General features: G+C 49.1%; 1 protein-coding gene across 2 annotated transcripts in view; it reads right to left on the bottom strand.

Moving 5' to 3' along the window:
• SLC9A8 (solute carrier family 9 member A8) overlaps positions 1–14,053 on the bottom strand; it is a 73,731-nt gene that overhangs the window by 24,768 nt on the left and 34,910 nt on the right. For both annotated transcript variants that reach the window (XM_065922158.1, XM_065922157.1), the window contains exons 7-9: positions 13,434–13,468; positions 8,266–8,409; positions 844–982 (exon numbers count right to left, since the gene is read on the bottom strand). In XM_065922158.1, the coding sequence (XP_065778230.1) occupies positions 844–982; positions 8,266–8,409; positions 13,434–13,468 (318 nt within the window). The remainder of the gene's footprint in view (positions 1–843; positions 983–8,265; positions 8,410–13,433; positions 13,469–14,053) is intronic.

The raw sequence follows: 14,053 nt of genomic DNA, 5'->3' as shown, positions 1-14,053 counted from the left end.
ATGCAGAGGAAAATACTGAACTGGAAAAAGTCTTCTTTTCCATTCTGTTTATTGGTACAATATGAGAAGCTGTCAGCCGACTCAACAGCGCCTTGAGACTTCTGGACGTGGGAACTGAAGGGAAAATTCAACAGGACGGCAGACACATGTGCTCGTCTGAGGAAGAAGCCGCTTTTCTGTCCGTCTGCGAGGCAGACTGCTCACGGAGGAAGGCCAGGTGGCCACCTCCCTGAGACGCACACAGGCTCGGGCGCACACAGGAATGTCTAGGGCCTGTTTCTGCTTTAAACATGACAAGTTTTCTGCAGCAATTAAGGTGTCGGTGGCCTTAACAAGTTTGTTTCTCTGGCTGGAAGAGCTTATGGGTTGTTAAGCCACAAAATCAGTGCGAATAACTTAGATAGAGCTCATTTTGAAAGTCTCTTTCCTGGTTCATCCAGATAAATCGTTTCAGTGGGGTAGAGATCTTCTCAATTTGGCATTTTCAAAGGAAATTAATTTCCAATTTTCTTAATGTGAAAAGTGAGATGGCGGAAACTAAAATTTATCTGAATGCAGTTTTCATACCCTGGGAACTGAGGAGACCCCAAAATCAGATCTGATATTCAACCATGTACATGTTTTTTTAAGATCTGAAAAGTGACATGCTACATTTCATGTGTTAAATTTTAAAATCCTTGAGATTAAAGTGCTCTTCAAGCCAAAACTAAGCATAAAAACCCTCCTTAAATATGACTTTAGTCTACAATTGGTCCTCTTAAGGAACTGGAGAAAATGACGAGAGATGGATGTAATTAGCAATAATCTTCCTGGCCACGCGTGTTCATCATATTAAAAGGATATCAATGCAGATATTAAGCCAGTGAGGGTGCCAAGTGCTGCAGAGCCAAAGAACATTTTGAGGAAGTAGCCAAGGGCTTGTAAAAACGTCTGCCACCCACTGACATCTGACATATTTTTTCTTGTTAAACCTTCAGCTGTGCTAGGAAATAAAAGAAGTTAAAATGTTATAGACAAAGTTATTAGAAATTAACTTAGGACTCAAAACTCAACATCTTGCTTAATCTCTCATTCATTCATTCCATCCTTCAACCTGTTAGCCAAACATTTGTTCATCTACTTTGTTCCAGGCACTGTTAGTTTCTGGGGGTCCAGAGATAAGAGCAGGCCCCTGCCTTTAGGGAGTCAAGTAGTCTAATAAGGGAGAAAAACATGGGGGCATGTCCGTGGTGGATCAGTGGCTAAGACTCCAAGCTCCCAATGCAGGGGACCCGGGTTTCATCCCCGGTCAGGGAACTAGATTCAACTAAGAGTTCTCATGACGCAAGAAAGATCCCATGAGACAAACTAACACCCAACACAGCCAAAAATAAGAGACACAGATACATGCACACAAAGACGGGAGCTAGGATCATCTCATGTCAACTACAAACGGGCGCTTGCCAAGGGCATTTGCCATCTGCCTCTGTGCAGACTGAACCCTGCGCTGCTGACCCACAACACACACCCCCTGCAGGGACTTCGGAGTGGAGAATGAGGCACTCTGTGCTCCAGGGAAACTGGTGGAACAGGTCTTCAGATAGTTATTTTCAGGAACTGATTTCATGATCCCAATCCTTGCATCTCCTTGTATCTGGAGCACTAAATCCCTTCATGATGACATCAGCTCCTCGTGACTAGCAGAAAACCTTCTGTTGAGTAAGTGCCTGACTGCACTGAATGCGCCTTTCACCAAAAACATATAAGCTGACCTTCCCCCAATGCCTCTTTTTTGAGTGTTTTTTCCCCTCCACTGCCTCTTTGGAGCAGTTTCTCAGAGCTGGCTGAGGTGCCGCCTCCTGGGCTGCAGTCCTCATTTTGCTCCAAATAAAACTGAACTCGCAGCTCTCAGGCTGGGCATCATCTTCAGTCAACATCAGGAAAGAGCAGAGGAGACACACGGCAGCACCTGACTCAGACAGGTGGGGGCCGGAGCAGGTTCTCCATGACACATGGGCTGGGTTTCGACTCAGGCTAAAGAAGAGATAGCGAGGTGAAGAAACGAGGGAGCGCACTCAGGGCAGAGGGAAGAGCACGTGCGGAGGCACCGAGCCTCCAGGCACTAGCAGCACACAGGTGCTCTGCTTAGTCGCTCAGCTGTGTCCGACTCCGCGACCCCAAGGACTGCAGCCCATCGGGCTCCTCTGTCCACGGGATTCTCCAGGCAAGAATACTGGAGTGGGTTGCCATGCCCTCCTCCAGGGGAATCTTCCCGACCCAGGGATCGAACCCAGCTAAGGAGCTGGTCTTTTATCCCGAAGGCCTGGAGGAGTCACGGGAGCGTTTTCAGGATGGAGTGGGGGTGGGGGAGTGGGGCTCCTGTGAGATACAAACCTGAAACTGAGGCTGTTGCATAAAGCCAGGTAGAATGGAGCCACCTCAAGAAGACATGTCTGTGGGTAAGGCCCAGAGTGGGGACTGGAAGGGCTTAGCAGGAAGAACGGAAAGGACTTCCCCTTCACTATTAGACAGCAAAGTAAAACGTCAGCAGTCATTACATTCAATTGTTGGTTTCATCTCCAAAGGTAAAACCCTTTTACCATTAAAATGTTTATTCCTGTTAAGTATCTTCCTCCTGCTGACTACACCTTCTCTCAAATCCATCCACTTCCCTCCCTCCCTCCGCCATCATCCTCCAGTCCAGGGCTTCTGCCTCTCCGATCCTTGCATATAAACATCCTGCTCTTTCTAGGAGGACCCAACACTCAGGGGCCTGAATTATCCCTTGAAAATGCACATCTGATCAGGTTACTGTGTGTTAGCCATCCAGTCATGTCCCATTCTTTGCGACCCCAAGGACTGTAGCCTGTGGCCCACCAGGCTCGTCTCTATCCATGGGATTCCAGGCAAGAACACAGAAGTGATTGCCATTCTCTTCTCCAGGGGATCTTCCTGACCCAGGGATCGAACCCAGGTCTCTTGCACTGCAGGGGGATTCTTTCCTGCTGAGCCACCTGGGAAGCCTCAATCAGGTTACTGGCCCGATCAAAACCCATCCTCAGCCTCCTGCTGCTTTTAAGAGGAAACCCAGTCTGGCCCTGATCCTCCCCACCACACCTCTGACCCCACCTCCTATTCAGGCCAGGCCCCACTGGCACCCGCACCTCCCTGCAGGTCACATGCCATTCTTCCTGGGCTCCAGCTGACTCTGGTTTGTTCTCAGAACCCAGGGTCAGTGACCCTCCCTCAGGGACATCTGCCCCCCCAACAGGCCGGCCCACTTACAGGCTCTCCTGGCGCCTAACTTGCCCTCCACAGCACGCCGGACTAGTGAATCATCCCATGAGGACCACGCCCGTGCCCACCTTCCTCACTGCCATGTCCAGGCCCTAGCGCAGGACCCAGCACACAGAAAGTACTCAACAAACTTTTGCTGAATCAGTAAACAAAACAAAGACTTGTCTAGAGTAACATTCGGCCTCATTAATCAGTGTTTCATGAACTGGGATAGTTTTTTAAGAGCTGTTTTTTTTTTAAATTTTATTTATTTATTTCTGGCCGTGCGAGCAGGGACTCCTCCCTAGTTGTGGTGTGCGGGCTTCTCACTGGTGGCTCCTCTTGTTGTAGAGCCTGGGCTCTGGGGTGAGTGGGCTTCAGTAGTTGTGCTGCATGGGCTTGAGCTGCCCTGCAGCAGGGGAGATCTTCCCGGACCAGGGATCGAACCTGCATCCTCTGCACTGGCAGGTGGATTCCTGACCCCTGGACCACCAGGGAAGTCCTGAGTTGGTATAGCGCTTTTGGTGGGGGGTGGAGGTGTTGCTTTTTCGCTGTGCTAGGTCTTCGTTGCTGTGGGGCTTGTCTCTAGCTGCACCAAGCTGGGGCTACTCTTCAGCTGTGGGGCATGGGCTGCTCAGTGCGGACACAGGCTCTGGGGCTCACAGGCTTCGGCAGTTGTGGCTCCCGGGCTCCCAGACCACGGACTGAACCCGTGTCTCCTGCACTGGCGGCACTTTCTTTACCACTGAGCCACCAGGGAAGCCCCAAACTGGCATAACTTTAAAGCAGAATCATCTCAGGAAGTCCCAGGCGGCCCGGTGGCCAGGACTCCGGGCTCGCACTGCTGAGGGCCTGGGGCTCCATCCCTGATCAGGGAACTAAAATCCCACAAGCTGTGTGGTACAGCCAGTTAAAAAAAGCAAAGGGCAGGATAATCTCTGATAAAAGGATGGCTCGGTCAGATAACCTCAGCCTTTTGTGGTGATTCACAGCACAACATAACAGTAAAGGTTTTTAAAAGTCCTGCAAAAAAAGAAAACTAACTTTTCTCACATAAATGCTTTCCAAACTCACTCCAATCACCCGCACTCCTGTTCTTTCCCAGCAGATCATGGGTTAACATCCCACCGAGGGGAATGCTGGGAACCAACAGGGCTCTTATTGGGAAAGTGCTTTTGAAGGCAAACGGCACCTCTAGCTCCCATATGGATCCATGGATGACATGAGTAGTGTCCTGCCCTCACCCCATTTCATGACCACAGCTAGGATGCTGGCTGGTGTCACTGCTTTCTTTTCACACAAAGGAGGCTGAGGTCCAAAGACAGTGGCTAATGGGTGAGGTCGCAACAATGGTTAACAGCAGACCTGGGCCAAGGCCAATGGTTTCTGAACTCAGGATAAATGAAGAGAGAATTCAGACCTTTTCTGGCCTGAAGATTTTGTGCATTTTATTTTTCTTCAGGCCATGTTTCTCACACCTTAAAGAATAAAAAATAATACTGATTCAGGATCCATTTCATGAGCTTTAGCTGCAGCTGGAAAGAACAAAGGTTTCTACAGCAATTATTTTAAGAATAGACTGTCACAGCAACAAATCAAAGCTAAAAATAATTTAATTAAGGTTAATGAAGGAAACAGGAGATACTTAGTTTTTCTGGCATTTATGAAAGTGAAAACATTAAAAAAAGGGGGTAGTTCATCAACATCTTCGGTTACAAAGATAAATGGATCATCATCAGATCACTTTGAAAACGGTCTTTTATGAAGCATACATTAAAAACAAGATGTGATTCTTCCTTGTAACCAAGGGAAGCTGACAACACCTCCCTCCTACAAGGCAAACACAAGGTAGGCCTGCCACGCCCCCCTCTCCCCTACCTCCCTCCTCTACCTGAAAATGCCAGTGGGCTCACAGTCAGAGAAGCTGACACAGGTCAGTGACTCCCGCCCCAACCTGTGCACCAGCATTAGAGGAGGCGAAGGCTGGAAACTACCTATGCATGTGCCCACTGATCCAATTTTGGGAACTGTCATCAGAGGTGATCCTGGCCTTCAAAAGTACTTTTCCAGAAAGAATTTGTGGCTAGTTACAGTGACTCCCTCCTTTCTCATTTTAAAAAAGAAAGTTATCTCCTAAGCTTTGGCCTTTTTTTGTGGCAAAGAGACCTGGAAAAGCTCAGAACTAAGATTCTACCTTGAGAGATTTAGGAAAAAAATAAATCAGAGACAAATCAGTTGAGTTTAGCTCTTAACCTATAAAAATAACTCATGATGTCACCTCCAATTTAGGCCAAATTCTTTTTTTAAAAATTCATTCAAGGCTGCGTCGGGTCTTAGCTGCGGCACACGGGCTCCTTGCTGCAGTGCGTGTGCTCCTTAGTATGTGGGATCTTGGTTCCCTGGCCAGGGGTCGAACCCACGTGTCCTGCACTGGAAGGTGGATCCTTATCTACTGGATCACCAGGGAAGTCCCTTGGCAAAACTCTTTATCACAAATGTTCAAATGCACAGCCAGGACTCAAGATAAAAGTAAAGACCAGAAAGCTAAGCAGTTTTCAAAGCAGATCTTAAAAAAAAATTATTGCCATCAGATTATTTTTTAAAGGTCTTACAGCATGATATATGATAATCTCCTAATAAAGCTATAAAAAGTTTTAAGAGAAATGTTAAAAAAGTCAATAATAGGGAACTGGTCAAAGAGATCGTGGTAAATCCATAGAAGGAACACTCTACAACTGGTCAAATGATGTTATAGAAGACTATTTTATCAACTCTCTTCAATGGAAACGTTACAATACAGTATATACCCATCTAAATAGAACACAGTTTGAAAAGACCTGATGCTGGGAAAGATTGAGGGCAGTAGGAGAAGGGGACGACAGAGGATGAGATGGTTGGATGGCATCAATGGACATGGGTTTGGGTAGACTCCGGCAGTTGGTGATGGACAGGGAGGCCTGGGGTGCTGTGGTTCATGGGGTCGCAAAGAGTCGGACACGACTGAGTGACTGAAGTGAACTGATACATCTACCAAACTGTTAACTGTAATTATCTCTTGGGAGTTACAATGCATGTATTGTTTTCTTTTTCTTCTTCCTTTTGGAGTTTTCTAAATTTTATATGCAGAATATATGTATTATTTTAGAATATATACATATATTTCTGTTTTGTTTAAGGTCTGGTGAGCCCCTCTGTCAATTAAACAACATTTGGTAAGTTCTTCCTGCAAAAGGAGGACAAAAACAGACAAACAAGAAACAACAGCTGGGGGACAAGGGCAGAAGATGAAAGGACCTCACATTAACTGATGGCAGATGCTTCTGTTTTTAAAAAAACATTTGTTTGTGGCTGTGCTGGGCCTTAGCTTCTCTCTAGCTGTGGTGTGTGCGCACGTAGGCTTTGTTATCTTGTGTCATGTGGGATCTTAGTTCCCCAATCAGGAATCAAACCCACATCCCCTGCATTGGAAGGCAGACTCTTAACCACTGGAACACCAGGGAAGTCCCCTAATGGCAGATGCTTTTCACACAGTGTATTTACCTAGTCAATCCTCAACTTGAACCCTAGGCTGAGGCATTATCACCCTTACTTTAATGTTGAGACACCAGTGGCTCAAAGCGGTCAAAGAGCTGACTCAGGGTCAAACACCTATCAGTAACCATCACTGGGACTTGAACCCAGGTCAGTCTGACTCCAAGATCTGGGCTCTTCCCACTATAAAAATATTCTTTTATTCCAACACAAGAATTGTGAATGTAGTCTATAATGAGGCTTAATTTTAAGAAAACCACTGAGTGGTTATGCTTTGCAAGGAATCCCACAACAAAGAAAAGAAGTCCAAAATCAGAAAAAGGAGAAACTAATCTTTAACAGGATACATAGTGGCCCCTCAAATCCTCTTGGCTCATCTCTGAAACCCTGCACAGGGCTCTCTTCTCCAGCAGTTTTGACTGTCTGCATGTTCTCTGGGTTTTGGTAGAACTGCCGGGCTCTCCTGGCCGTACCTGTTAACAAGCACCATAGCTGCCGAGAGCTAGGGCAAGGAAACAGCCCCGCATCCAATAAATGCATGAGATGAACTCAGACCCTTTGCCCAGTGACTTTTAAAAAAATATTATTATTTATTTGGCTGTGCTAGGTCTTAGGTGTGGCATCCAGAATCTTTAGTTACTGCATGTGGGATCCAGTTCTCTTGACCAGGGATTGAACCCAGGGCCCCTGCCTCGGAAGCAAGGAGTCTCAGCCACTGGACCACCAGGGAACTACCCGCAGTGACTTCCTGACACTTCATGGCTCACCTACACAGCTACTATCAACACGGGTGGTAATACCAATGAACTGAAAAGCCCCGCAGTTTCCAAAGCAGCCTTCACACGAGAGCAGCTTAAGGCAGGATGCCCATCAGTATCATCACCTTATCTTAAGGTGGCGAAAAGCCCGTGCCCTGCACCAGCTCATAAGCGGGAGAACAGGGCCACTGCTGCCTGTTTTCGTCTGGAATAATCCTGTCCAAATACTGATCCCTCAACTGGCTGCTCGGCTGTCCTTGGGGACTCATCCCAGACCTACTGAATCAGGAGCTCTGAGGGTGTCGCCTGGGAATGTGACATTTAATAAGTACCCCGGTGATGCAGATGACAACCTGGGCTTAATTTAAAAGCACTGCTAAGGACCTCCCTGGCGGTCCAGCGGTTCAGACTGTGCTTTCAATGCAGAAGGCACGGGTTCGACCCCTGGTCGGGGAGCTAAGATCCCCTATGCTGTGTGGCAAGATCTAAACAAATAAATAAAAGCACTGCTAAGAGGTGGGTCCTACAGGGCGGATTCTCCTCTAATCACCCTGGGCCTTGACAGAATTCCTGAGGCACAGGAAGGTTTGTCGGGACAGAAGGATGGAGAAGCAGTGAACCACTCAGCCACAGGACCAGCAGCAGTACATGCAGCTGCATGGAGACATCTGCCTCCGACATGAGGCCCTTTAGTTCCGTGGCTTGAAGAAAGCAGACTTACTTGGTCAGGACAATGGAGACTGCGTCATTGAGAATGCTCTCTCCAAACACCAGCATGTTGAGCACTGGGTCCACGTGAAGGGCGTTGAAAATAGCAATAGTGGCCACTGGATCAACGGCAGAAATCAGGGAGCCAAACGCAAAACTGAGGAGAAGAGAAAAGGAAGGGGCAACTCTGTAATGCTTTGACCCCTGGTCCACAGAGTAAAACAAAGTCAGACTACTGAGGGTAACAAAGCGGGACACGCTGTAGCTGAAGGAACTAGAGGATGGTGCCTTGTCTTCCACTTAAAATGCCTGCTGACTGACACTCTGGGTGCAGCAGTGAAAGGTCCACTCCACACGGAGCTGTGAGCAGTGGCCTGGTTTTCCACCACAAGAACCGAGCCTTCATCTTGAGCAGGGACAGAAGGCAGGCTTCTGCTTCAACGCATGACGGACATCCCAGCCTTCTTGGTCAGGGCAGCTGGAGCCCCCAAAGGGCCCATGTGCTCCTGGCCTGACCTGTGCTTTGCCCCTGTCACCAGGCCACCAGAGTGCCGTCTGTGACGGTCGCCAGCCTCCACTCAGATCTGCGACATCTGAGGAAGTGCCGGAAGTCCGCAGCACTTCCAGCGTGCTCCAGGGGCCGGGCGGCACGGGTGGCAGACATCAAAACCAGGGCTGCCTCCCACCAGGCCAGTGCTCTCGCCCCAGCAACCAGGAAGGTCCAATTCCTCCAACACACATGCATTAATCGCCTACTTTGTTTCAAGCACTGAGGCTAATAATAAAAGCAAATACTTATGTGGTACTTACCACGTCCCAGGCACTGTTCTAAGCGCTTTACAGACAGTAACTCAATAATCCACACAGCAACCGTATGAAACCACTTTGCATCTCACACTGCCCCGCTTACACAGGAGAAAACTGAGGGACGATGAAGTTAAGGACCCTGCCCAAGCAGGATGCAAACACAGGCCAGCTGACTCGGAGTGGGGGCTCTGACCCGCTACGCCGGACACAGCAATGCCCGGGGCCGAGACCAGCTCAGGAAACGGCCAGTGCTACACAGGAAGTCAGGGTGATGGGAGTAACTTGGCAGCATGGTGTGGGTGGGGACCCCTCAGATCGGGGGGCCAGGAAAGGCCCCTCTGAAGAGATGAGGATCACTGAAACAAGGGCCTACGTGACAAGAAGCAGGTGGCCAAGCCAAGGCACTGGGGGCAGTGACCAGGGTAAGTCCCCGTGGAGGCTTGGTTGCCTGAGAGGCAAAAAAGTGAGCCTGGCAGCAGTGCAGTGAGCCAGAGTGGCTGGAGACACGGAGGCTGGGAGGGAGGCAAAGTCAGGGCACCCCTGGGGGCTGCCTAAGGGGTTGGGACGGTTCTTCTCTCACCCATGTGTCTGTTTCCCCAAGAGTTCTTGCAAGCCTTCGATTTCCTCAAAAGGCTACGCCTGGCACTGTTTTCCTGGAGTCGTCAGGGGACAGTCTCGGGCCATCCACCCGCTTCCCGTCCTCCCTTCTACTTGGCCTGGGGACCAGGGCGTGCTGTCCCCCGGATTTCCCTGGGAGCTTCCGTGCTTATCCAGCTCTGAGCTCAGGGAGAGGAGTGGCTGGCAGGAGGGGACTCCTGGCTGCCTGGCCAGCTACAGAGCTCTTCATACATCAAGAACCCGGCCTTCTGGTTTCCGTGATAGTGTCCTGGGAGCTGGGTTAATGTGCACTCACACGGGAGAGCCTGCTCACTTTGAGGATGGTATCCAGGTCCCAAGCTGAGGAGCAGACCCTGAAAGACAGTCTCAGCTCAGACTGCAATTCTGACTTGCCCTGTCCCCACAGAGACTGTCATGCGCTTTACGAGCTGTGACTTTACCTCTTGACCCCACCGTGAGCGCCCAGGAGGTGGTGTGTTCTCAGGATCTGAACTGCTATTTGGGGAAGGCAGGCAGGCGGGAGGGAGGGAGAGGTAATCCCACCAACCCAGGAGGCTGTGAGCTGCTGGCAGCTGGCCTTGAGGCCCTCGCTCTGAAGCCCAGATAGGTTCTCTCTCTTCTTTTAGTCCCACTCTCCTCACCCACAGAACATAAAAGGGCTTCGAAGGAAGAAGAATGTCTAAAAACTACATCTTGGGGACTTCCTTGGTGGTCCAGTGGTTAGGACTCCTCGATTTCACTGCAGAGGCCCGAGTTCAATCCCTGGTTGGGGAACTAAGATCCTGAAAGCAGTGAGTTGCAGCCAAAAATTTTACAAAGTACATCCGAAGTGGGGTGGGGACCTGGGAGCCGTGGGTGGGTCGTGCATCGGGCACTGACTTTGTGTGGCTCGGCCGGCCCTCCCCTCGTCCTTCAGGGGGCACCCACAGCCCCAGTTCCAGTGAGCGCCCTCCAGCTTTCCTTTGTGGAGCCCGGCCCCCTCCACCCTCCAGCTGGGGAGGTCTGTGGGCTTCGAGGAGTAGGCAGGGGACCCAAGCCTGGTCAGAGGACCGTCAGCAGATATCTTATCAGGTCACCAGGAATCCGGCTGGCCCTCCTGGCAGGAGTAGATGAAGTGAGGGGGACCGTGAGCCTGGAGCCTCTGGTGCAGCCAAGCGGGGTGAGCACGCCCGCGGTGAGGCTGACCAGGGAAAGGCTGAACGACGACAGTGAGGGCAGGGGTTCCGGACACCGAGTCCCCAGAGGCTGTCGTGCAGGAAGCTGTGACTCTGGGGACACTTCAGTTCCATGAGTCAACAAACTGGCTTTTTTTTTTCCTTGCTAAAACGAGTTGGTGCCGTTTGCACTAAACAGGACTGACTGCTGCTCTCTGCAACAGTCCCCGTGGCATCCTGACCTGGAAATCGAACAGCGGGAAGGAGAAGGAGGACTGATGAGTGGACGCAGGGATGGAGAGACGACCAGACCTGCGTTGCAGCAGATCTAGCTCAACAGTGACTGTGGGACCCAGGCGGTCGTGTGCAGGCAGTGCCTCCCCCTTCCTGGGTGTCTGAAATTCCCCTAAGAAGTTAGGGGAGACGCGCTTGGCACAGACCGTAGAGCAATGTGGCTTTGGTTGTGAATCTAAACTAGGGCAGAGTGTTTCTGACAGAGAACATGGAAAGGCTGAACTATGAACTGTCTGGATCACGGAGAGCTCTGCCTCTAAGCGGTCACTGAACCTTGCCCTCAGCTGCTCCACTTCACACCTCAGGACCCAGTCTTTCAAAGGCCAGGAGCCGGAGGTTCACCTGAACAATGCGTTTTCTTGAGTCTGTCATCCCCGAAGACAGGAAGGTCCACAAAACAGAAAGAAAATGGACTGGGGTGGTGAAATAATACAGCATGCATCTACGAGGGAACTCGCTTTCTGGTAGAAACACCCATAAAGTAAAATCTTCTGTGCAACAAATTTCATGTTTTCTACAGTGCAGAGGTCCACGCTCGACCTGCACGGTGTTTTATTTTTATTATGATTTTAAAAATTACTTCGACCTGCATGGTGTTTTATTTTTATTATGATTTTAAAAATTACTCTATCATTTTTTTTTTGGCATGGTGTTTTAAACTGGATTAAGTTGCCAACATTTAAAACTGGAAAAATTCCCTACTAAAATCTAGAAACTTGGCCTCTTTTGAATTAAAAAATTAAGTATCTAGTCATTCTGGGCCCATGTTTCTACATAGTAATTACTAGATGCAGCTAAGAGGTGGCGGTCCCCTTCAGACAGACTGGGCTCCCTGGTTCACCACCGTCACCAGCTCTAGACACACACCTGGCCAGCTTCCTTCTGTAAAGGGTTCTGCCAGGCCCTGCAGCTGTGTGGTTTACAACCGCGAGCTAATTTCCCCCAGAGAACACCCCCTCCCACCCCCACAATCTGTGCGACAGTCACTTTCTAACAGGAAAGGAAGTGTCTGCCCACATAGAAACTCCACCTGGATCTTACTCTGCTTGTCGAAGGGCCAATTCTTTTATTCCTCACTTCCTGAACATCCCATCCACCCGTTCCATTCAATGTCACAAGGATTTATCAAGTATTTTTTGTGTCTCTAACCAGTTGTCCCCAGACAGGCTGAAGGACTAAATGCTATGACATCTGCCTTTACAGCCACTGAGCTTTGAGCATTTCTTTTCAGTTGCAAAACACCTACAAAATACAGGCCATCAATTCTGCTCTGCTTCCTGCTCCCTGTGAAACAAGAATGCGTCTTTCCCTCCTTGTTTATATATCGAGACTATCTTACAACAAAAGCTTTGAAATCTGTGTCCCTGGAGAGAAAACGAGATTGGACTTGATGTTATCGAAGGCACATTTCCCACGAAAAGGGCTCCAAGGTGCTGCTGTAGAGGCTGAACGCTCTCGCAGGTCCAGTGAAAGGGCCCCCAGGGCCGAGCGCCGGGTTCAAGTGCCCCAGCCGGGCCAGAGGACAGAACCCAGTGTTCTTGGCAGAGAAACACAGAGACAGGTTGCAGTCTCACTGGCTGTCTCAGCGAAGGGAAACCAGGTCACACTCTGTGTGTGCACTTTTTTAGCACTAGATCTGGTACCTTCCAAGAGACAGCTGCCTAGGTTGCTTCCTGCTAAGCCGATTATGGAAATTCCTGGACTGGGCTCCTAGACAGCAGCTCTGAGTGTCCGATGAGTAGCTTCAGCCTGGGGAGGGTGCCCACAACAGAGGTCCTGCCCTGCCTGCTTCCACCGCCCCCTCCCCGCTCCCTTTAGTGGGAATCCCAGAGTAAAGACCGACACCTCACCCCTGACTCCATCCCAACCTGTCAAGGAGACAAATTTCCATTATGGCCATTGAAAAGCTCTAGAAATGAGCTGCAGGTGATCTTTAATAATAAAAGGACCAATGTGTAGTAGCCTGGAGAGAGAGAGAGAGAGAGAGAGAGAGAGAGAGAGAGAGAGAGAGAGAGTGTGTGTGTGTGTGTGTGCGCGCGCGCGCGCGCCATTTAACGAACCAAGAGTCATTCCCTTGAAAGCTGAAACTAAATCATTCCCGTCAGCAACTCTCTGACTGGAGATCTTCAAAATTCTTCAAGATAGTTTTGATTCATTTTGGAGATAAACATTAATTCAGAATAGATTCTACAGCAGAAATCATCAGCCAAACCAAGAGACACAATAGAGAAGTCAGGAATCAGTGCGGAGAAAACTTTCCCCGATAAGAAAGCACAGCCACACAGGTGTTGCAGTACGAAAGGTTTACCTGTCTGTCATGTTGAGTTTAGAGATTACATCAGCCTGTAAAATAAAACACACAAACACAGACACACACAAAAAAACCCCTGGAGAACAGCCAAGAAGATTAAAATGTCCACTAGTGTTTTACTACAGACTAATAAGGACATTAATCTTCACTCCCCAAACCACTTGAAAAATACAGAAAACTCCTAAGTTTTAGTTTAGGCATGCATCTGATCATCATACATCAAAAGTATGACAGAGAATGCTACATTCCTCAAGCCAAATTAACTAGTTTTCTTCTCTAAAGTTTATTCTCCTTTGATGCTGGAAGCTGAACAATGAAAAAGGCTGCATGACAGACAGATTTATTCTGGTGCCATCGAGGCAGTGGTAAAGGTGAAGATCAGACGGAGCCATCAAAAGAAGCAAACACATCTGACACACATAAAAGAAATCTGCCAGTCACCCCAAGGCCTGAACTTCAAACTGCATTTGCAGAACTGGGGTCGACAAACTTTCTACAACTGACCGTACTGGAAAAGAACTGGGACATGCAATAGACATGCATAAGGCAAAGCCATAGATACCACTTCCTAGGTAGGTCTGAATCAATTAATTCAAATTAATTTGAACTCAAAATAC

Source organism: Muntiacus reevesi, chromosome 2, assembly GCF_963930625.1.
Source record: "Muntiacus reevesi chromosome 2, mMunRee1.1, whole genome shotgun sequence".
Lineage (NCBI taxonomy): Eukaryota > Metazoa > Chordata > Mammalia > Artiodactyla > Cervidae > Muntiacus > Muntiacus reevesi.
Note: the sequence above shows the minus strand (reverse complement) of the source record. Positions and strands in the feature narration are given on the sequence as shown.